This window comes from Pteronotus mesoamericanus, unplaced genomic scaffold (assembly GCF_021234165.1).
Source record: "Pteronotus mesoamericanus isolate MK-2021 breed Mesoamerican mustached bat unplaced genomic scaffold, CSHL_Meso_final scaffold_21, whole genome shotgun sequence".
In the NCBI taxonomy this organism is placed as follows: Eukaryota; Metazoa; Chordata; class Mammalia; order Chiroptera; family Mormoopidae; genus Pteronotus; species Pteronotus mesoamericanus.
The window spans coordinates 2,758,625-2,783,043 of record NW_026555310.1 but is presented as its reverse complement, the minus strand read 5'-3'; the positions used below and the strand labels follow the sequence as shown (position 1 = coordinate 2,783,043).

General features: G+C 47.1%; 1 protein-coding gene across 2 annotated transcripts; it reads right to left on the bottom strand.

Annotated features, from left to right (window-relative positions):
- Nucleotides 1-9,588: 9,588 nt before the first annotated feature.
- KRT72 (keratin 72) lies at nt 9,589-23,231 on the bottom strand. Of its 2 annotated transcripts, XM_054590765.1 has the most exons (9): nt 22,773-23,231; nt 20,961-21,175; nt 14,839-14,899; nt 14,406-14,501; nt 13,670-13,834; nt 12,956-13,081; nt 11,198-11,418; nt 10,514-10,548; nt 9,589-9,782 (listed from the first exon to the last, which is right to left on the bottom strand). In XM_054590765.1, exons 1-9 carry the CDS (start codon nt 23,229-23,231, stop codon nt 9,589-9,591), a joined length of 1,572 nt encoding a protein of 523 aa, XP_054446740.1. The 2 variants fall into 2 exon arrangements, with proteins under 2 accessions (XP_054446740.1, XP_054446741.1); XM_054590766.1 differs by lacking the exon at nt 12,956-13,081.
- Between the last annotated feature and the right edge of the window lie 1,188 nt (nt 23,232-24,419).

The window sequence follows — 24,419 nt, the reverse complement described above, 5'->3', positions numbered from 1 at the left end:
TAGGAACTGGGACATTAGCTCTTCTCTCCCTGGGGAAACACTCCATGCCCAGAGACCAAGGTACAAAAGACCCTGAGGCTTGCTTCTAAGTTCAGGCTGGGCTGTTCTGCATTTCTGATCACTTCAGGAAGGCGCTTATTCCTGGAACAGAAGAGACTGGCTCTTTATAGCTCAGGTAGTCCTGGGAAGGAAGGGTGGTAAAAAATATTAAAAAATTATTTCAGAAACAGGCACCTGATAGCAGCCCTAATGCAGGACTCTGACGACTTCTGTAACTAAATTAGGGGTCCCTGCCCCATTTGGATCAGCCAGAGGGCAGCAGGCAACTGCTCCAGCTGCTGGGGAAGGGGAAGGGGGAGACAGTGAGCTGGGCAGCGGGGTAAGTGTGGGCCAGGCATGCTGCCTCTGGGGAGTTCTCCCTTCAGTGTTCTCCTCACAGCCCAGAGGCAGTGGTGGAAGCTCCTTCTCCAGGGACCCTGCCTCCCAACCTTCCTGGCAGGGCCTAGTCCTAGGGCAGGAGAGGGCATAACTGAAGTGAGCTCTTGTGTGTGAGCACTGATGTCTGACCTTGACTGAGGATGACTAATTTATGGATACAGCCCCAGGGAGCCTGAAGACAAAGGAGAGGAATCCACACAAAGAACTTAATGGGGGGGAGGGGGCAAAGCTCTGGAATAGCAGAAAACCACTGGGAACAGGGATCAAAGGTGTGCTGGGGAGGAGGGGCTCATCGTGATTGGGGTTTTAGAGGTCTCCAGAAAGCCAGGTTTACAACCCCAACAGCACTCGCGGCAGGGCCTGGCTCAGAGTAGGCATTCCCAGGCAACAGGATTGAAGTATGACTTGCAGTAGTAGGAGCATTGGTGGCAGCAATAAAATCAGTTGGTGGTCATATTCAATGTCAACAAGAGTTAACACTGCTTGTTCACTTTGCATGGGCCAGACATTGTGCCAAGCACTACAAGGATTTCTAATTTAACTCTCATGTTACTAACTTCACTTTGCAATTGAAGAAACTGAGGCTTAGTGATGTTCAGGAACTTGCCCTAGGTCACTCACCTAGTGCTGGGACTGGGATTCAAGTGTGTCTGATTTCAAAGCCCCTGTTCCTATCATCATCACATAATGTCATAGAGATAAGTCAGAGTCAAAGACGCAGAGACTTTGACATGTGAGGCACGTGTGACAGCCATGGGCTTCTGAGTTCTTCATGCTGATTTTTTTTTTAGTTTTGAGATAAGTTGATGACAGGAGAAAGGGAGGTTGCCCCTGAACTGGGGCAACTGGCTTATGTTAGGCAGTTGCTACAGATTAAACACCATTCTAGGGTTCAGAGAGAGAGTCAGACAAAATGGGGTGGACAGAGGGAGGAGAAGGCTCATTTTCATTCAAGCCTATTTTATTCTAGGTCCCTCTCCCAGTAGCCTTCCCTGAGAGGCTGCCGGTGGGAAATACACATGGTTTGGGTGAGCTGAGTCTCCTGAATCTTCTGGGTCCAGCTGGCTCCTCTGCTGTCTGGATGAGTGTGAGCCCCATCTGCTAGGGGAGCTGGGCCTCTTACCAAAGACCTTAACAAAGGGACATTTAGAAAGCAGGAAAGGCATGAAGCTAGATCTTCAAGGCTGGAGAAGATTTAGGGTGAATAAAAAGCAGAGTTTCAGGTGCCTGGGAAAATGTTGTAGAATGAACCAAGCCCATCACAGTCCAAAGTGATGCGCTAGGTAGAGCCCGGACTAGGGCTGGGGTCTCAGCATCTTTTTGTGTACATTCCACACAACGGGCGCCTCTCTGTGCCAGGTCCTGTGCCAGGGGCTGGTGAGTAAGGATCTAATGGTGGCGATATGGTGATGATGAGGGCAGCAGTGGTAGCTGTGAAGCAGAAAGAAGAGGAGGAGGCAGAGGGGGGTTTCCAGACAGCACGCTGTGACCCTGGTCACACACAGATGCCCGCCTGCCCCTCTCCGCTGATTCTCAGGGACAGTAATTGCAGGGAATTTTCTTTGACCTACAAAGTAGGATCTCTGATAATCCCAATTTTTACCTTATTGGCTACCCTTTAATTAGTTATATGCTCCACTCCCCAGTCTTGTATTCGCTGGACTAATAAATGTCTCGAGTCCTGGAGAGGTTGGTTTATTCAGTAAGTATAAAATTGAGGGCCTACTGTGTAGACTACTCAATGCTGGACACTGAGAGAGGGAGATGTCTAAGACATTCTCCTTCCCCTCTAAGAAGCTATATTTTTGGAGGAAATAAAAAATAAGCCCATAAACATTCTTTTGCTGTTGCTATTGCTGTAGTTTAATTGCATATGCCTGTGTTCAATAATGTGCTTAAATGAGCAACTCAGAAAAGCTATTATTGTGATAAGGGCAAGATGATTTAAGAGGAGCAGCCTAGCCAGAGACCCCCTCCCAGGTTAACTGTTAATCATTGCTTATCTGCTTCTGTAGCCCGTTTTTACATCCCTTCCCCCGCCTGGGTAGCACATCAATCTCTCGCCGGAATGCTAGGGCTTATAAACCCCCATCTAACCCCGATTCGGGGCTCAGAATTTGGAGACTGCCTCCTCTGAGCCCGCGCGTGTGAATAAAGGCTTACTCCGTTCCCTGAATCGTGTCTTGAGTCTGGCTTTCCGTAACAATTGAAATTCGGATTCTTTGAAAAAAAATCATAATAAAATATCTCAGGCTCTGTGAGGCAGGGATTGAATTGGAAGGTGGGCCAGACTGGACAGGTGCACAGTACATCCGAGAGCGGGTAGCAGCCCAGATGGACTGCAGGGGTAGATCTGACTTGGGAAGCAAAGGTTAATGGGAGAAAGATGGTGGCTAAGACAGCTTCCTTCTCTCTGCAGGCATTGTGGAATCATACAAGGGTCGTGAGGGGAAGAAACATCACTGAGCCAGTGCTCTAAGTTAAAGAACAGGCTCCCATGTTACACAAGGAGAACTGTGTGAGAGACCAGGACCCCAGAGAGCCCTGAAGGAGCTGAGTCCAGTTCTACCATAATCTCCTGTCATTTAGATTAAGGATATTCCTCAGGGGTAGAAGTCCTGCTCCACTGAGCATACTACACTGGATATAAATAGGAAGCAGTGCCATGAATAATCCCAAGTGGACATATCCAAATTCGTCTTCTTGGTTGGAGAATGGATTCTGAGATTATTTTCCTCTAGTCCATTTTTTTTTTTTTTTTTTTACTACTCTTGGGCATAGTCAAGAAAGCCAGCATTCTGTAGATAAGGTTATTAATGAAAACAGGAAGAAGCTTGAAGGATTTTTAACCTAACTTTGGGAGGACAAGATTTGGGGTCAAACCACAGCACCTTAGAATTGAAAAGGACTTGAGCTCTCTCATTATTTGAAAGTGAGCCCAGTGCAGAAACCTGATGCTCTTTGCCTGTCTGAACCAGTTTGAAAGGAGCCTATTTTTCCATCCTCGGTCCACAGTTCGCTAGCTCAAACAACAGAGTCATCTGCTTCTCTCCCCTTCTTCCCCCTTCCCTCCCAACACCCTTTACCTTCCTGACATTCTCTGGGTCCTGGCATATCAAGTCCCACTGCAAGTGAGATATGCATAGGGCAGAGCCTGTGGCAGCAGCCTGGTCTCCAGACTGAACAATTGTCCCAGTTTCCCAGGACTGATGGTTTGTCCAGTGCTACAACCTGGACAATCCTGGAAAACCTGGATGGTCAGTCACCCTAACATCACCCATTGTACTGCAGAATTCAGAATACCAGATTCCCCGGTAGTTTGCAGAGGTCATTGAAGTTACATCTCTCCAAATGTGTAAAACTTAAGTATGCAAGCAATTTACTGGTCTCTCTCCATCCCTACTAGTGTTTCTTCCCCCTCCCTGCCCTACCCCTACACACATGTATTAACATGAATCCTCCAGATTGTTAAGAACACAGGTAGCTGGATCACATGAATTTAAATTCAGTTTCAGTCTTATCAAATGCAGGCGCTGTGCTGCGTGAAATCCCAAATAGGCAGTCCACATGCTCCAAATCCCCATTGGTGCCACATTATTGTAGAAGACATTGCGCAGTAAGCCTCTATTTATTAAAGCTTATCAGAAGATGTTTAGTGATGTGACACCTGGCGGTGGTTCCCTCAGCGCAGCCAGTCGTAGAGCTTTCTAGCGGCACTCCTTGGCATCTCTCCTAAACACCCCTCTCTGAGTCTAGAGCCTTCCCCATCCCCTCCTCAGTATTGGCATCTCCTTCCTTCTCTCTGCTATAGCCCAGCTCAGGAGGGGCCTCTCTCCATCCTTCCTGCCTCAGGAGAGAAATGTCACAGCACTTCAACCAAGTGGCTGCAGGGCCCTTAAGGTGCCTCTGTGCCCTTAGAAGCATACAGCCCTTCACTTGAGGGCATAGCTGAATTTCAGGCCCCACTGCCCCTCACTGGGCCCTAGCGCCTGGTACAACCCATGGGGCCCTCAGGGCAGCCCTGGGTGGCTTTCCTAAACCTCAAGGATAAGATCATGTTACACAGGCGAGCTTAAGCCTTTGCCCAAAATTCTAGTGCCCTCAGGGGACGGTCATCAGGGTCCGCTGGCTCCCCTCTGAGTTCTTCCCTACTCCTCCAGGCTGGCTGAGCTCTACCTTCCAGCCTCCTGGGTCTTTGCCTCTCTGAGCCCTTAGGGAAAGTGGTGGTCTCCAGTTCCCCTCTCTGTCCACTTTGGGTTCTGTCTACTGCTAACTGCCTTGCCCTGCTCCCCTCTGGCTTAGGGACCTGCAGCGTCTTTCATTTTTTCCAGCCTGAGTGTCCTTTTGCCCACAGCACATCCTGGCTGGCGCCTCACTAAGCTCCTCCATGCTCCTTTCTCTCTCTACCCCCCGCCCCCAGCCCCCCGCCCCAACCACCGGCTTCTCAGGCTTTATGACTGAACAGACCCCTAGTCCTTTAGTGTCAATCAAGCAGTCTTGGTTCTCTTTTTTCTTTTTTAAAAGACAAGCTCTCTGGACTCTTTACAATCCCCACCCCCACCACCTGCCCAGTCACCACAGGCAGCTTTCCTCTGGGCCTGAATGCACAGACAGGTAGGGCAAGTGCGGTCTTGCTCTAGAAAGGATACGTTTTCTTCCATCTACTTGTTTCAAAATACCACCAGGTTCCCATTTCTGAATTATTTCATCCAACTCCTTACCTTAGACCCCTCCATCCCTGACCACTTCTGGAAGAAGTTGGTAAGGTATTTTCTGACCCCCAACTCCCTTTGATTTTTTTTTTTTTTGAAAGAGAACAGAGGGGCTGGGGGAAGTGCCTTAATCTTTTGATTGTGACTGTGAAGTTTGAAGCTTGATCCGCCTCTTCCTTTACCCATTTCCAAGGCAAACAAGCAGGCTGCGCGGGTGGTAATTAAGCCAGTCATCACTAATGACATGTTCTCTATCTCCCATCAGAGCACCGTGCACAGCTCTGTCCAAACAGGACGGAGGTCATTCCCGCCCCCACCCGTCCCCTAGGAAGAAGCCACAGTGTCATGGGCCCCCACTGAGCCAAGTGGACTTTGTGGCCAGGCAACAAGATGTGACTTGCAGCTGTCCGTTCAGAAGACTGATTATGAAATGAGGCTGCAGATCAGAGAGTGGGGGGAGAGTGATCCACATGTGGGCGCGAGCGGTCTGCAGGCGTGAGCCCGTGGGCACAGGGCATGGGGCACACTGGTGAACACAGGGAAGGGAAAGGAACCGCGGGGCAGTGTGGAGCAAGGGCAGGCCCTGCACGTGCTAACAGAGAGCCAGAGGAAGGGCTGAGAAGGACCAGCGGACATGGGGAGAGCCTTTGGAGGATGGATGTGGGCTGCGAGGGCCAAGGAGAATGCCCAGAGGGAAGGCCTGCTGGCCTGGGACTGGAGTCGGGCCAGAATTGAGCAGGAAGTCAGGCCTCAGGTATAGACATGGAGTGACCATTTTTTGAGAGCTTGCTTGGTACATTTTAACTCATTGCATCCTCACACCAACTGAGCAAGGAAAATACTCTTGTTTTTCCCACTGTATAAATGAGGAAACACAGGATTAGGGAGACCAAGTGCCCAAGTCATGGCTATAAGGTACAAAAGAAACCCACCAACAAAGGATTTCAGAGTCTTGACTGGCTGAGTGCAGTGTGTTTCCTTCCAGAGGTGACTTCATGTCCCTTTCACCTCCTCTAGGAAGCCTTCCCTGATTGTCAGTGTTCAGTTCTGATCCCTTCCTTCCTCTGTAACCCCTTGGCTGTGCCTTGCCAGTGCCTCCAGGCCTGGATTATCTTGAAAGAGAGAGGGAGGGAGGGTATGTGTGTGTGTGTGTGTGTGTGAGAGAGAGAGAGAGAGAGAGAGAGAGAGAGAGAGAGAAGAAAGATGTCAAAGCCCTCCCACCCCATTACAGCCAGGGCAGGGTTTTACACACAGTGCATGTGGGGCTGGGGGAATATAAATGAGGGATGGAAATTCTCATTCCCAGGACCTCCGGATCAGCACCAAGAGCAACATTCTTGGGTGCCCGTTGAGGAAGAGCTGTCTGAAGGCCCCGAGTTCTCTGACTAAAGGTGAGGAGGTTCAAATGGCAGCAACATCAACACCAACACCCCCTACCCGCCTCCTGGGAGAGGAGGGGTCAGAGAGGAAAGGGAGGGAAGACAGGAGCCAGGTCTTGGGCAAAACGGAGGCTGGGACTAGCCTGGGCATGCTAGGAAGCAAAACAGCTTCTCCTGTAGTTGGCAGCTCTGCGGTGGGCACAGAGCCTGTCCAAGACCATCCCACATGTCTATTGCGAGCAAGTCTCCGGGCTCTCGCAGACGGAAGGTGCAGTACCAGGATCTGATGGCAGAGGGCAGTGTATGCACAAAATACAGACACAGAGGAGTTCTACCTACTTGGGAATAAGCCGTTGGTGACTGGATGGGAATGTGTGTCAAGGATCAGACCTAGTGCCCTCTGCGCTGCACTTGGCCCATCTCAGCCACGTCTCCAGGCACAGTCCTGCTGTGGATCAACTGGGCATGAACCAGGGCATGGCCAGCAAACACAGAAGTCTTCACAAACAAGTATTAATAATAAGTAGTATAATAACAACTAACATCTATTGGATGCAAACTGTATTCCAGGTACTGTATTTCTTCCATTATCCCTTGTCACATTCTCCACTCTCCCCTAAGGTGAGAACTTTGACAGATAATGAAGTATAGTGGCTGGAAGCATGGACTGTGGATTTAGATAGGCATTCAACTCCCAGTTTTGCCATTTGCTATTTACTAACCGTGTAACATTGGGTGGGTTATTTAAGCCCTCTGAGCCTCAGTATCCCCATTAGTGAAATGTGCATTATTATAATAGCAAAAATCCATATCAGGTTATTGGGAGAGTTCATTGGGTTGCCAGACATGAAGTACTTAGAAGAATTTGTGCTGAGAATAGTATCTGGAACATAGGAAGCAATCGGTAAGGACCGGCTTGTATCAGATGTATTTTACAAGGAGAGACTCCTGCACTAGGCCACATCTATCCATTAGAAGAGCCAGAATTTGAAGCCAGTTATATGACTCCTCAGCCTGGATGCTAGACCCAAGGGACGGGGCGGCGGGGGTGGGCACGTGCCTGAGGTGAGAATGGCTTGTTGTCTTGGACTCAGTTCAGCCTGTGTCCAGAACAAAAGCATCCCAGTTTGGTTGATAAATCACGTTAACTTCCTACATGTGGATACATACAAACCACATATTTTTAACCCAAATGTGTTTTATCATTTGCATGCCAAATCATCAGGACATGTGAGTACCTTGAGCTCTTTCTCCCCAGCAAAGATGAACTAGACTAAGTCACCAATTCCTGCAGTAAACGTATATTGAGTGCTGACTGTGCATCAGACTTTGAGGATCCTGAAACAAGTATCTAAGAGGGGGTGTGAGGGGACAAACATGTGTGCAGCTAACATGACACCAGGAAAATAAAGCATCAACAATAATACAGTTGAGAACAGTGCTGTGGGCATGAGGGGCTGTGAACTTGGGCAGAGCACTTAGCCATCCACGTCTCCACTTGCTCCCCTATAAAGTGAAGGGACAGGGGAGAGCAGTTGGGCTCACAGCTCTGATATTCCTTCTCATTTAATACTTGATGACTTAACAGAGCCCCCCTGGAGAGGCCAGGAAACTGCATAAACATGGGAGGTGGCATTCAGCTGGGCCACACAATAAAGGGGCATGATTCCTGCGATTGAAAAATCATATTTGCACAGGTCCTTGGGCGTGAAAAATCCTGGCCTGTTTGGAGAAAGCCTAGAGAACAAGGACAGGGATTGACAAAGGAGGTGGAGGGGCCACGGGCACCTTGAATGCCACTCTCATCCTTGGAAGGTGGTCTCACCCTTAAGGATTCTGCCCCTTAGCACCTTGGTCAAGTGAACTGTGCTAACTGATTCTAAGAAAACAAACACTGTTGTGGAAGCATACACACATACTAAAAGAGCGCCCTTCTTACCTCACTTAGTTTTTCTTCAATCACTACTGACAGTGTATTATTTATTCCTTTGTCGGTTGCTTATTTTTTTTTTCCCACCGGACTGTAAGCTCTCTGAGGACTGGGTCTGCACCTGTCTGTTTGCTGCAGTATTCCCAGCGCCTGAGCAATACCTGGCTCACTAAGGATTTGTTCAGTGAGCCACTGCTATAGGTACGTAATAGATACAGATGCTTCCATAGCATATATACATGCAGGCCTCAAACTTTAGGGTCGAAAAGAATGGACAGAAAGACGAAGCAAACAGGACCATTGTCGAGGAGCAGGATCGATTGGCAGGTGGGTTGGCAGGAGAGTGAGGGAGTGAAGAAAAGCAATGAGAGGCAATGAGAGGCAGTTAGTGTGGGACCCCGTGTGCTTCTGCGAACCGGACTGAGAATGCCTGACAGTCTTGGCATGACTTGGTTCCTTGCTCCTAGGGGTGTGAGCCTCTCCGTAATAGGGCTGATAATGTCCCTCTCACAGGGCTAGTATGAGGAATAGGAGCCTCAGGACATGGGAGGTCTGAGTCTGCCCAGATGCGTGTCAGTAACAAATCTCAGCCATTTGCTAGGGACAGCCCTCATCCTGTGCCTATCTGGCCAGAAGCAGACAAGCAAAGACCCGTGTCAGGTCAGGGACTCAGAGGAAAGCAAGAGTTAGACCAATAAAAGTTAGATGGGGCAATGCGGATGTTGACATTCTGGGCAACAGATTGACACTGAGAAACAAATGGCATTGAGCGTTTATTGCAGGGGGAGCAGAGAACTGGCCATGACCCCAACCAGAGGACAAAGAGAGCCCCATGGCGGTGAAGGCCCAAGAAAGGCACGTGGGGACAGAGGGACTGGCACCAGGCCGCAGGGAAGCATGCTGAGTATGAGTCTTATCTCTGCATTTGGGACAGTGACCCAGTGCAGGTGGTCCAGGACGAGGTCACCGAGCACACCCATGGCTAGACTTCCTGCACAGGAGTGTCACCCAGCTGAAGACAACAGGGGAAGGGAGGTGCCTGGGATTGCAGGTACAGGGGCAGCACCTCCTGCCTTGGAAAGGGGCCCTGGGGGGAGAGGAGATGGGTGGGTCTGCAGCTTTCTGCCCTTCATCTGGAGGCCTTCTTTTTGGTTGCACCGCAGCTGCCCGAGGATTTGGTAGCGGGATCCTTGAACTCGCTGCCACAGCTGCCTTTGGTTTTGACTTCCGCTGCCCCTGGTTTGTAGCTGTAACTGCTGGAGGCTCCAAAGCCAACGCTGAAACCAGCCCCTCCTGCCCCAGCTCCGGTGTTGCTGATGACAGCTGGAGTGGGCGACAGAAGACCCCGGCCCCGTCACTCCTGCCACTCCCGGAGCTCCTTCCCCTGTGGTGGCTTCACATTGAGATAGGTTCTCTCTCTCGTGTACGGGTCACTTCTGATGGACTTGGCCCCATGCAAGCGGTCTTTTCCTATCAGCCTGTGTTCATCTACCACTATCTGACTTTAAGCTTCTGCAGGCTTGATCAGAGACCTTCCCCACGGGCAAGGCCACATGAAGAAAGGCCTTCATGGGGGCCTTCAGATGCTACTGCTGCTGCTGCTGCTGCTGCTGAAGAAAGGGGCTACTGGAGTGTCCCTCCCTGTCCTACGACAGCACCTCCCCTCACTCTCTCTGGCCTTTAAATCTGGAGAAGGGAATTTCAGCCATCTTATTTATCACTTCCCTTTCAGGTTTCCTTCAATAACTTCTTACTGTATCTGGCCTCAGTAGAAACAGAATATAGCCATTATGCATTATCCTTCCAATAGACTCTTAGATTATACACTGTTGAGTATCGTTTGATTTTCTACATATTATACTTTGGATTTCATGATATTATTTTTTCTCCACCCATTGCTTCTCCCTGGTGGCTAATGTCAGCTCCCTTTTTGTGCCCCGAAGTCTGCCCTGAACCCGCTCCAGTGTTCTGACTTCTCTTCAGTGTCATGGAATTAGAGGAACTTAGACTTGTGGTAGGTGACCAAAGGCAGAACTGGTCCTGCAGGTACTTACAGATGCTCACGGAATTTGGATATTCACCAGACATCCTGAAGAGAGAGAAGAAAAACAGATAAACCCTCAGTAAACCATCCCCCTGTCTATCCAGGGAGTTTCCTGTGAATGAGCCTATCCCCTCAGAACACCCCACCTTCCACCCCATTCCAGCTTCTGTTCCTCCCATACGCCCCAGCGGCTCCTCTTAAGAAATGGAGAACCGAGATGAAAAATCTGCTACAAGGAGTCAGCTCTCCATCAAAGTGGCTTTGGGATTATCTAATGTGTGAGCTAATTGTGCCTCTGCTTCCCTCTAGTTATGCCCTTGGTCTTAGACAATTAACAGGAATGAGCTCACATCCTCAGCGGGCCTCAACTTTGCCAGAGCAACCTTGAAAGCACATGAGCCCTGGAAGTCATCCTGCTCCTCCTCCTTAAGAAAGCATCATGAAGGGTCAAATGAAGCTCTGCTTCCCAAATGTTACTGACATTAATACTTCCTCTCCTACCACCTCTTTGGGATTTGTTTTTAACTCAGTTCTTTTTGCTCTCTAACTTTGGTCCTTCCTACTGCACCATGTCAAGCTTTTTTCTGTGAGGTTTTACCTCAGTAAGACTTTAGCAAAACCAAACTGTTTGCTTTCAATCTTCCTACTAATGCAGAGAGAGAACTGCTCCAGACAAAAGAAATCTGGCCCTCACCGGCACTCCTCGCCCTCCAGCAGCTTGCGGTAGGTGGCGATCTCCACGTCCAAGGATAGCTTCAGGCTCATGAGCTCCTGGTACTCGCGCAGCATCCGGCCAAGCTCTTCCTTGGCCTGGTGCAGGGCGGCCTCCAGCTCATCCAGCTTGGCCCGGGCATCCTTCAGGGCACAGTCGCCCCTCTGTTCAGCATCGGCGATGGCCATCTCCAGATTGGAACACTAAGGGCCAAAAAAAATTCAGCGTTTTTAGTCAGAGCCCAGTTCTGAGATCCCTTTCAGATGACCTCCCCTCACTTGGTCCTGACTGACAGTAAATACTTTGAGGCCCTCCTGGTTTCTCCACCCTTGGACATCACTAGAGGAGAACCTGTCCTATCCCTGACTTCAGGCACGGTTCACCCTAACTAGTGCTGTGGCACGTAAAGGTGGAGCATCCTTACCATGGAGAGAGGAGGGGAAGGGCACGGAGGAAATGGGTACCTGGGCACATGGCCCCTGCCCTCTCCTTCCTGATCTGTAACACGGGTTATAAGATTCTAATGGCAATGCTGAAAAGTCTCGGGGTAGCTAGCTACCTTAATTTCGCTTCACAGTGTAAAGGTTGTCTTGGGGGATCCTGTAAATCATTAAAAAAAAAATTGAGGACTAATAAAGTTCCTCCTAATAAAATGTCTGCTCAACAAATCTGCCATACTGAGAGTCTGGCCTCCAAAATTTCACAATCTTGCTCCACAGCAACAGCCTTAAAAGATAACAGACAGGTTTTACCAGCTGACAAACATCTGCTGTTGAAGAGGAATGTAATGTGCAGGAGGAAACTGCAGGTGGGGCTCTGTGGTGCCCATGTGAATGCTGGGGGCAGGGGGAGGTGGCATGTGGGGGCCGCGTGCGTTCTGGTCACTTGGCTGAGGTTTTGGTGGGATCTATGTATCCGGTTTCTCTCTCCGGTGTGTCCCTTTCCCCTTCCTCTGGAGTCACATTTGCTTCACCCCAAGGAGAGCAACTGATCCTGAAGCCACATGAAATTCTAGAGTCTTGTCCAGCTGGCGTCACTGTCCTCTGTCAGGCAGGCCCCCAGCCATGCAAACACCCACAGCTTTTTTCGGTGAGTGGCCCACAGTTTCAGCAGAGACACCAGTTACCCAACCAGAAAAAAACGATGTCCTATCCTCAGAACTGAGATGGGCAAACATGGAGCAGAGCCCTGGGCCAAGACTAGGGTGGAAGGCTCTTCCCTATTCTCTAAAATCCACTGCCTGACCCTGCTTCCTCCAGCACAGATTTATCACATGAATCTTCCTAATACCTCCATTTTACCTACTGCATTAGGTCTAAACCCCACTGCCTGGGTGTGAAGCACCCATAATCCACCTCCTCCCCCCGAGGGCTGCCCTGACCCCACCACCACACCCACATAAACTTTCTGCTCAGGGTCCATGCCTTTCCTCCCTGCACGTAGTCTGTGCCTGTGCCCACTGCTCCTGCTGGCTCCCTCACCAGGCCCCTCTCCCTCTCCCTTCTGCCTCCCATCCCAGTGAAGTCCCCCCTCCAGCAGGCAGCTTAGCATTTCAGGACTCCTGCAGCACTTAGGGGGCATGCCCCCCACTGTGTGGATGCTTCACTCTTCCATACCAGCTCAGACTGTTCTCCCCTGATGAATTATAAATGCCCAAAGGAGGGACCCTTTTCCATACTTGGTCTTATACACATGGGTGCTCAGTAAACCCTGCTGGCTGACTCATTGCATAGAACTCACCTGCTTCTTCACACTCCCTATTTCTGAGCGGATCCTCTGGATCAGCCGGTTGATCTCTGAGATCTCAGCCTTGGTGAGTTTGAGGTCATCCCCATGCTGGCCCGCTGTGACCTGCAGCTCCTGGATCTGAGGTTGAGAGATAAGAGAAGGGGAGCACAGGATAGCTGAGCATTCACATCTCAAGCGTGTCCAACACAGAGTTGGAGGCACATGCCATCCTCATTTTCAAAGCAGCGTAGACACGAAGGAGAGAGGAGGGGAAAGAAGTGGTAGGAGGGAAGGAGGGGGAAGGTGAGGAAGGCTACTATTTCCTTCTGGGTAGAAAAGCCCTGACCCAGTTCAGCAGAATCCTTGCATTCTCAAACATGAGACCTTGGTGGAGCTCAGATTCCCTGTCTTTATTTTGACACAATTAGGAACAAAAAGAAAAGCCGACATCTGTATTATCCACAGATATGGTGTCAGAGCTGTGGCTGGAATCGCTTCTGCTGTCAGCAAGGGCTATGGCAGGGAAAGGACTAAGCTCCATACATGTCCCTGATACATGCCAAGACTATGGTTGGCCTCCCTGGTCCACAGGGAGGCATTTCCACAAGGCCCAACTCCAAGACAAAGGAAGTCTCCAGCCATCCTAAATACATGCACACATACACACATGACAAGAGGGCAGCAGCCATGGCCACTGGGCCTCAGCATACCTGGCACGCAGCTCACCTTGCTCTGGTACAGGGCCTCGGCCTCAGCCTTGCTCTTCAGGGCGATCTCCTCGTACTGTGCGCGGACCTCAGCAATGATGCTGTCCAGGTCCAGGTTCCGGTTGTTGTCCATGGACAGGATGACAGACGTGTCGCTGATGTGGGATTGGATCTGAGCAATCTCCTGGGGGACAGTTCAGAAAGTGGAGCCAGTTAGAGACTCCCCATGAGGGGAGCACTCTCCTGATCCTCCCAGGTAAGGCCCTCACCGTCCCTTTCTGCCCTTCCTTAGGAGCCCCCAACAGTGCCAGCGCCTGCTGCATGTGAGATGCATGCGCTGGGCTTTCAGTCCCTGTGGGACCACTCTCCCCACCATGCACTCAAGACTGCTCCCACCCCCATGCCACACTTTCTGCAGCAACAGCCACCTCCACCCGTACAATCAAGTCTAAACGTCTTATGTGGCACTAAGAGCCCTCTAGGGAGTTACCAATGGCCTTCCTTCTCTAGGCCCCTCATGCTTTAACACAACTCAGATCTCTGAGACAGAGAGTTCCAGGAGGACAGGAATCATTTTTTCTCCATCATGGTTTCCTCAAAGCCTACCTCATCACTCAGCACATAGTAGGGCCTCAGATACACTAAGTTGAAAGGCTTCTCTGCCAGCCTTTGGTCCATACAACCATCGGGGCCGAGGGCCAGGAGCCACTTGGTAAGAGGGGCAGACCACAGAAGCAGGTCAGCGAGGTTCTTACCCCTTCATAGAGGCACTTGAAGAATTTGATCTCATCTGTCAAGGAGTCCACCTTGGCCTGGAGCTCAACTTTGTTCATGTAGGCCGCGTCCACATCCTGGGGGACACAGAGAGTGGCCAACTGCCCTCCCTCCCTCTGAACCTCCCTCCCCACTACAAGGAGCTTCAGGTTCCCTCTTCTCTCCACTCCCCTTACCCTAAGCTCCACAAGAAGGTCCCATCCCTGAGTGCAAACCAATGAATGTGCAGTGCAGTGGTACACCAGCAATGTGGCAGATGCCTGAGGTTTAAACAGACAGATTCTGGGACTTGGAGAGATGAGCTGGAAAATTAGAATCTCAGACACCCCTGCCTAAAGGATTGAGCATCCCTGTCCTCAGCCAAGTACTCAGGGAGCCCTCTAGGATTCCTCCAGCCCTTCCTGCTTCCCTTACCTTCTTGAGCACCACAAACTCATTCTCAGCAGTTGTGCGCCTGTTAATCTCCACCTCGTACCTGGTGGGGCAAGAGAAGGGAGAGAGCATGGCCACTGGGATAATTCAGTTGTGCAGATGCTTACCAAGCAGTTAGCGACCACCTCTGTGCCAAGAGCTGGGGGCAGTGGTCTACAAACTGGGGGTCATGTACCCCCGGGAAAGGCATGGCCTTCCTCAAGGGAATGTGACGAGGACAGATTTCAAGGAATCCATTTCCAGCTCCTTGGGTCATATGCAGTCTGCCCTAAAATGGATCTGCCTGGGAATTCATCTGTGAGGGAGACGCCATGCCGATCCCGCCGTCCCACCTCCCTTTCACAACTCCCTGGAACCCGAGAAGACGCTCCCCTCCTCCATCGGGCATCCTAGTGCTGTGCATTCGCCCCGCGTGCACAACCTCGCAGCCACCAAACAAAACACGATCCCACCTTGAGCTGTATGCTGTGCTGGTTTCCTATACAGATGTATAAGCAAGGTCTTGGAAACAGGTGTTTGAGTGGGGCACGATGTTCTTAATAAAGATACAGTGTGAACTGGGGAGGTAAGAGTATTGTTCATTTCACTTCTAGATCGCACTATCTGGTCCCTTACTACTGTCAAAGAATGTATTACAGGACATTTGTGAGAATGAACAAAATAGAACATTGGAAAGAAATAATTAATGCTAGAAAATGGCTTTTTTCCCCCCACATATACTTTAACATGAGCAAATCTTTTCAGCTTTTACTCCTTTCTAAGGCATGTCACTGACTGCCAAGTAAACAAAAAGCCTTGTTGGATGGCTGAAGTAGTACATGTTAGTGAATGAGACCGACACATTTTCTGAAACCTGCCAGATTTTTCTAGTTAACACTGAATAAAACGCAGAAAAGAGATTATATGATTGATCTCAGCCTCCATGTATGTTATTCAAAAGATAATTGAAAACTTCTTTTTATCAAATTATATTATGAAACAGTTGTTTCTACTACAATCAATCTTAATCTTATACAATATTTTAAAATATTCAGTCTTATCTTCCTCCCATTAACAGAAATAAAAGCATATGCTAGTTGTGGGCCAGTTAGCTTTTAGCAGTTTACATCTTTCTAGTTCATAAAACACATAGGAAAAGTTTGGTCAGTATGGCTATCAAAATTAAAGACATTTACTTATTATAAATAATTTTTCATTATTTACTTACAGAAACCAAACACTGGAGTTCAATGCACACATACACACATTTACAAAGAAAAATAATGCATTTTGTAGTACTATTAACTTTATAAATAACTTTTAATTTTAAAAACACTTTACAATGAATAATTAAAAGTTAAACCATGAGAAAGCACCTATTGATTTATCTTATTTTAGAACATAGGTGATTATTTAATAAAATAATAAAATATCAATTACATTAAATCTATGTCATTTTAATTGTGAATGTTCTCAATAATCTACTTATAAAATGTATTTCTTAGCTGTTTGCTAAGTGAATTTTATAATAGTTCCCAAAATGTGTATTTATATTTTTATTTGAATTTGGAAATTAAATCAGACTTTTTCTGACAGAAAGCAACTCTCTGGCTTGACAATAAAAGCTGGCTTTCCCATTAAGCTGGATGGTAGATGTTTTCTATCAACTGAATGAGCTAAATCTGCAGCTCTAAAGTTTTGGAAATGTGTGTCAGTGTATGTACACATATATAAAAAGTGGATTAAAATATTATTTATTAATAAAAAATTGGTCAAAGCGTATTGAATACTAACAATGTTTTTATGTTCCCAGTCCTTTCTGATCTATTGGATTAAAAGTGACACCTAAGGGACAAAGTATGCTGTATGGACAGCGGTCGTTTGATCCATCTTGGTAAAACTGTGGTTTTGAAAAACTTCCCAGAAATTTGGAAGGTAAATGATTTTATTCACTAGGAAATAAACTGTTTTTGCAAGTCAGGTGTTTTTCAACTTTTGTTCTCAAAAAGGATAAAGAAGGAACTGAGCTTTCATCTGACAGCTTGTTAAAAAGGAACTCTTTAGTAAGGAGTCATAATGTGATTTTGACACACAATCATTGAATATGGAGTAGTTTTTAGTCACTGAGAATAAATCAATGAACAAAATATCTCCGACTTCATGGAAAAGAGAGAGAAACAATAAATATAACAAATAAGTAAATTACAGTGCATGTTAGAAAATGATAAGTACAATGGGAGGGGAAAAAGCAGAAAAACTGGAAAGGCACTAAAAGAACTCAGTAACATTGCTCTTGCAAAACTCTTTCATTAAAATCTATTTGAGTTAACCAAGTTTCCCAGCACTTAGATAAGAATTAAAAAATATATAGGACCAGAATCCTGTCTAATTCAATATTCATACATGAATAGCTAAACCATTTGGGGAAATAATCTTCCCCATTCAACTCATTAAAAAAAATTAGCTTTTACTTTTTTATGTTTAATGTTTATTTAACAAAATTAGTAGTACATCACGTTGTTTGGATAACTCAACCCAGAATGATCTGGAAACAGCCCAAGTGCCCACCGCTAGATGAGTGGATAAAAAAGCGGTGGTACATTTCCCTCACCCTAGGAGATATATTGGCAGAAATGTTGCTACGAGGAATGTCTGCAATTTCACTGCCTATGTTTTCCACTACAACTTTTGTGGTATCATGACTTAGGTATACATGAGTCCTTTATCCATTTTGAGTTTATTATGGAGTATAGAGTAAGTTCATGGTCTGATTTCATTTTTTTTTTGCATGTACCAGAACAGTCTCCCAATATCATTTATTGAAGAGGCTGTTTTTACTCCAATGTATGCTTGTGCCTCCTTTGTCAAATATTAATTGACCCTAGAGACATGGGTTTATTTCTGGGCTCTCTATTCTGTTCCATTGATCTATGTGTCTGTTCTTATGACAGTACCAGACTATCTTGATTACAGTGGCCTTACAGTATAGTTTGATATTAGGATGAGGGAAAGGGGTAATCACAGAAGGAAGGGGAAGGGATTATTCAAAGAACATGTATGAATGACCCATGGGCATGGACAATGGAGAAGGGATTGACCATGGGAGAGAAGGGTGGGCTGGATGGAGGGGAACAAAAGGAAAAAAATTAAGACAACTGTAATAGAATAAACAATAAAAACAACTAAGTAGGAAAAAAAGCTGTTGTACATTTACACAATGGAATACTACATGATTATAAAAAAGGGAAATCTTAACCTTTTGTGACAACATGGATGGACCTGGAGATTATTATGCTAAGTGAAATAAGCCAATCAGAGAAAGAAAAAATACCATATCATCACATTTATATGTGGAATCTAATGAACAATATAAACTGATGAACAAAATAGAACAGAGGCATGGATACAAGGAACAAGGAATCTGCTGTTGGGAGCAGAGGGAAGGACTGGATGAAAGAAGATAAAGGGATTAGCCAAAGAACATGTATGTACAACCCATGAACACAGACAACTGTGTGGTGATGGCCAGAGGGAAGGGGGAGAGGAGGCTGGGAGGAGGGAGGCAAAGGGGGTGCAAATGAGGACATCTGCAATAATGTCAACAATAAAAATAAAGGAAAAATGTATGATCACAAAAAAATTTCTAAAATTTCAAGTTATACACAGATTTTGTATGTAACAATTTGCAACTAGGGTGATCAACAAAAAATTATGAGGCATAAAATACATTACATTGGAACAAAATCATAAGGGAAAAGTGGCAAGAAAATTGGAGTTTAAATGAGGAAAAGACCAAGGTAAAATTTATAATTTTTAAAGCAGAACTTATTCCCATTAACTCTTTTGTATTTTTAATAAATTTATTTTTTTCTAATTTTGAGATAAAAAAGGTTTTCCATGAAATACACTATGATTATCTGCCTCATTGATGATAAAATGTGATATATACAAATAGTCAAATATATTGAATGAAAAATCGAAACAAGTAACATCATTGAAAAGGAATTCTGTAGCTTTCTATTAACTTTTTAGATGAATGGTGGTGGGTATTAAACCACCAAGACATCTAGATCCAATTGGATACATGTAAATGAGTTAATGTAGCCATTTAATTATAATTTTAAATGGCAATATCCATTATATGCTTGAAATTATGTCCTTTGCAAGGACTTAAATTTATGCTTAAAAAATTTTTCAACTTTTTTAAATTGTGAGGAGAGTTTTTAAAATTGTGAATATTTAAAAATTATTTTAGAGTGTTTATGAGAAAAATTTTGGCCACTGCCAACATAGACAATGGTACTTAAGACACACTCTCCCTGTCCTCTAGAATTCATTGTTTTTCAGGAAGGTAAATGCACTAAAAATTCTAATACAAAGATGACTTATGATTAGGATCTCATGATATATCATGAGAGAGACACCAAAAAAAGTGTCTGAGAACCCACGAGTGGGAAGGATGGTGATACAATTAATTTTATTATTATAATAATAATAAGTGCAGCTGATATTTTTTATCCCTACTACATGCTAAGCATCGTGCTAAAGTCCTAACATACATGATTTCATTTACTTGACACAATAGCCCTATAAAATAGGTTTTATTATTAGCTTCTGGTTTTATAAATGAGGCAAAGACTTGCCCGAGGCCATAAAGCTAGTTAATAGTAGAGCTAGGATCCAAATCCTGGATTTCTGACATCAAGAAAATAATGCCTTCCATTTGTCCAGCCCTTGGGTTCTTTTGAGGGCTGTTAATACAGCACTATCTGGCTGTTCCCTCTTGACTGCTCTTGTAGGTCGCAAGGCGAGTATCAGTAGCTGATTTTTATAAGTATTAAAACTGAAGTTCACAGAGGATCAAGGGACTCACCCATGGCCACTTGCCTAGTGCGTGGTAATTCTGGAACCCCTGGCCTTTCCACGCCGGAAGGCTCAGAGAGAGCCCCTGAGTGCCTATGACCTGGACGTCTGGGCTGTGCCCTGCCACCCTCCCTTCTTCCCAGAGTCCTACTCAAATCTACATGGGGCTCCAATATTGCCACCTTATTTTCCCTCCATCTCAATTCAGACTGAGTTCATTTCTATGGACTGGGAGCCACCTGAAAGTGTTCGTTAAGCCTGTCCTCCCAATCTGTGTGTTTTGCGAGGTCAGGGACCATGGCATCTCCACCAGGATCTCCATGTGGGGCTGAGGCCACAGTTCTGCTTTGGGGGCCTTCAGAATAGGGATAAACAGGCAAATCAAACGTGGAACAAGAGGCCATCCTTACCCTTTGAACTGTGGCAGAGTTATCTATCCCCAGAAAACCTGGCACCTGGGAGCGAACTGCCCAAATATCAGCTCAAACTGAGCCCAGATGTGTCACTCTCTTCTCATTGGCTCAGCTTGGTGGGGGAAGGGTGAGAATGATCACTAGTTCCAAGTATATTTCCAATTATTCTCTTTAACGGTGGCATTCAGCAGCACAGACATGCCTCATCATGAAAAATGTTTTAAAAAATCATTTTTGCTTAGCTTTAAGAATTGTTCTAAGATTGGTGGGGTGTCTCATGTCCTGGGACCTCCCACAGAAAACCTCACTCAGGAGGAGCTACAAAACCATTTGGGTTGTCCGTCTGGTTTTGAAACAATTCTCGTCCTTCTAACCCTCCATTTCCAATGTGAAAAATTGAGCATACTGCCTTCATTGGATGGCTCAGTTGGTTGGAGCATTATCCCATACACCAAAAGTTTAGGGGTTCGATCTCCAATCAGGGCACACACCTAGGTTGCCAGTTCAATCCCTGGTTGGGACACATTTGGGAGGCAACTTATTGATATTTCTCTCACATTGGTGTTTTTCTCACTCTCTTTCTCTTTCTTCTTCTCTCTCTAAAATCAATAAATATATAGAGTGAGGATTTGAAAAATCTTTTTTAATTGAGCATACCATTTCCTAGGCAATTTGGAATACCATGTTTGGGTAGCTCTTTTCTCTTCCTAAGCCTCATCCTGCCTGAATCTCTCTCCATCCACTATGGAAAAGGAAATTGCAATGGGATCTGCAAAAGATCTAAGAAGGCAAAAATGCTGGCTCCAAATCAAAAACATCCAGGGGCATATTCTCTGTCTCTCCACTCACCTCTTCTTGTAGTCTTCCACCAAATCCTGCATGTTCCTGAGCTCTGAGTCCAGCCTCACCCTGTCCCCCGACAGCGTCTCCAGCTGCTTCCGCAGGGTGCTGATGTAGCCCTCGTACACAGGCTCCAGGTTGTTCTTGCAGTTGTTCACATCCAACTGCTGCAGCAGGCTCCACTTGGTCTCCAGAACCTGGTTCTGCTGCTCCAGGAACCGCACCTGGAACCCAAAGGTGGTCATAACCCAGAATCCCCATGCTGTTGCCTCTGAAGAGTGGGGAGAGGGCCTCCCAAATCAGATGCAGTTATCCTGGGGTGGGGGATGGGGCAGGAAAGAGCAAGGCTTATAAGAGAGTAGATCAGCCAGGGGGACATGCCTACCTGGGTCTCCAGGACAAAGAATAAGATCCAGTCTAGAAGAAATTGGAAAGTGAGCTTAAGCAATGCTATGGCTGCCACCAGGAGTTATCATGTGATTGAGGGAGCTTCTTGTGCTATGAATGCTGGTGTTTTCAGAGTGAAGGGAAATGGGAAGCAGGGGAGAAACAATGACGAAGGGATGGCTTTGGAAAGTCACTGGTGGTTAGCATGTTCTTTCTCATGTGCAGCCTAAATGGCTCTTGATTGGTTCGTTTCTTTGGTTTTCGAAATGGGTTATATCACATCTTTACAAGGTTCCTTACTACTTGACCAAAGGTTTCACATTTTTGGACTAAATAAACTCAGGCACTCTGCTGCTCACAAGCATTCCCCTTCTCACTTATCTCTTTAGCTCGAGGGAGAGAAGGAAATATGCTAGGGAAGAATAGATTGAGGTAGTGAAAGAAAATGACGCCTGTCCTCTAGGATAGAGGCTGTTTCTTCTACTCCTGTTTTCTCCCCTCCAGCTGCTCCCTTCTTCCTGAGCATAACAGTGAGGGACCCAGCAGTAGACTCTGTCCTGTTCTTTCAACTGGGGCACATTTCTTAGCCGCCCTCTGTCTTAGTTTCCTCATCTGTATGACAGAATAACAAAATCATGGGTTGCATGTTGATAAATGAGAACCACTTGGGACATCACCAGCCACTGAAGAATGTCAGCAATCGTTAGTATTAAGCCCACTGTCACTCATGATCTAGACCTCCTGCTCCAGGTAGAGAAAAGAGAAGCCCGTTTCTTATCTCCTCCCCATTCATTGGGGTCACTATCTCAGAATCTCCAGATGTATCTTTCTTGCTAACCCCAGTTTCTGGGTACTCTCCACACACATACACAACAACACATGTAACTTGGCATGCTCTCCTTCTGAATCTTCTCCCTTCAGGCTCACCTTTCAATTTTCTGGACCTTTTTGAACACTTTCTCTGGAAACCATCCTGGCTTACAACTTTATCCCACTTCTTACCTTCCAAGTTCTTCCCCATTCACCAAGCATCATGTTCTGCGACACCCACTGGCCTGTGTCCCACTGGTGCCCCTGTCCTGGATGTGTGTCCCTACTTCCTACTCTGACATTGAGAGCCCTCAGAGGGCCCATTCCACACATCTCCTGCCCCAGACACCAACCCCTTCCCAGGACCTCTCTAGCAAAGAAGGAATGAAGCTTTGGCTTGTGGGGAGTATGTGTCGGGCACTGTTCTAAGCACCTTACACACATCCAACTCATCCTCTTCACAAGCCTACGGGGTAAGGGCCACTTTTGTGCGCATTTCACAGATAACAGAAGGGAAGCTCAGAGGGATAACTAACTCGCCCAAGTTCCCACACAGATGTCAGTAGCAGAGTGAGGGTCCCTGTGTACAGTAGTTACCAATGCAGGGACATGCTGCATACCCACCTTGTCAATGAAAGTGGCAAACTTGTTGTTCAGAGCCTTGATCTGCTCCCGCTCCTGGGCACGCACTTTCTGGATCTTGGGGTCCAGCTCCACATTGAGGGGGGCCAGGAGGCTCTTGTTGACAGTAACCTGAGGGATGCCGCCTGGTGGGCACACGGATGGACACGCAGGCCCCAGTCCAGTGCTGCCAAAGACGGTGCCCACGAAGCCCCCCACACGGCCGCCAGTGCCCGCGTAGTGGCCCAGTGCAAAGGCGCCTCCTCGTCCTGCTGAGGCGCTCAGAGCCAGGCGCCTGCCGCCTCCTAGGCTCAAGAGACTCCTGCTACCAAAGGCGGCTGTGCCCTTGACGCCAGCCCTGAAGGAGGCAGAACTGCTGCTGACCCGGCCCGAGATGACTGCTGAGCAGCCGCTAAAGCCCAGGCGCTCCCCAGCAGGGAAAGGGTGCAGCTGGCGGCTCATAGTGGCAAAAATGCTGGCTGCCGGGTGGTTCGGGAGGCAGGAGTGAGAGCAGAGGGTGGCTGGGCCTTCTGCTCTTGCTCACCCCTTAAATAGCGCAGGCCTGATGGGCTGGAGTCAGCCTAATTTGTAGTTCGGAAACATCATTTAGGCCACATGGGGCCTCTTGGGTTCTTCATTTAGGAAATTACCATCCTCTCTCTGAGATTTTTGTCTCTTCCTTCTGGAACTCCCCATAAGTCTCCTATAAAATGTCCCAGAACCCTGAATTTGTTTTGCTTACCTCCTGCATTATAATAATTTGGTTGCTTTATCTCTACTTGCTGCCCTCCAATTACTGGGGTTATCACTGCCAAGATCTCACATGGAATCTTCCAGTGGGTCTGGCTGCTCTGGGTGTGTGGGGGAAGAGAGAGGTACAGAGAAACAGATGTCCAGGCTGGTTCAGCTACAGGACATGAACAGGGGCATGAATATTCCAGAGTCTTCGGTAGCCGGTCCCCTGCTGCTTCCTTAGGCTTCTGGAGGAGAATGGCTTTCTCCCGAGTATTGGAAGGAAGTTTGGAGAGTTGAGCCTTCTGGCCTATCTGCAAGGAACTCTGTCTGTTAGAGGAAGCAGGACACAGTGACAGGCCTAAGGTCACGGAGAGCCCTGGTCACAAGCACTGGGGAGTGACTTTGGGCCAGGGCCGAAATGTGTATCCAGAAAAACATCTCTGGAATAAGAGCGGGAAGATACTAGCTGGGAAGGTGGGAAGAAGATGGCCTGGGGAGATGGCACCAAAAGCTTTAGGAAAATGGTCTTTCCTAAGGGTTTTTTTTTTTGGTGGGGGGGGGTTCTTTAATAACAGAAGAAGAATATCATTCAATCCAAGGAACCTCTAATCAGGACATTTACTGCCCTGGTGTCTCTGATTCTGGATCAATATGTGACTATTACAAACAATGTCAAGAAGGGCTGAGGAAGATTCTTCTGATCTGAAATTAAAAACCGTATTCTAGAACTTCATTCCATAGAAGTGCAGGAGTATCTTCTTTGATGTAATACAATCTCCTTTTCTCCAATTTATTGGTAAGTTGTCTTCAATTCTTCTCTTAGAAATAGCACCAGTGGGGTTCTCCTTCATTGCTCTGCTTCTCAGTCTGAGTGCTAGGCGTGTCCCATTTCCCACATCAGATCAACAGGTCCCT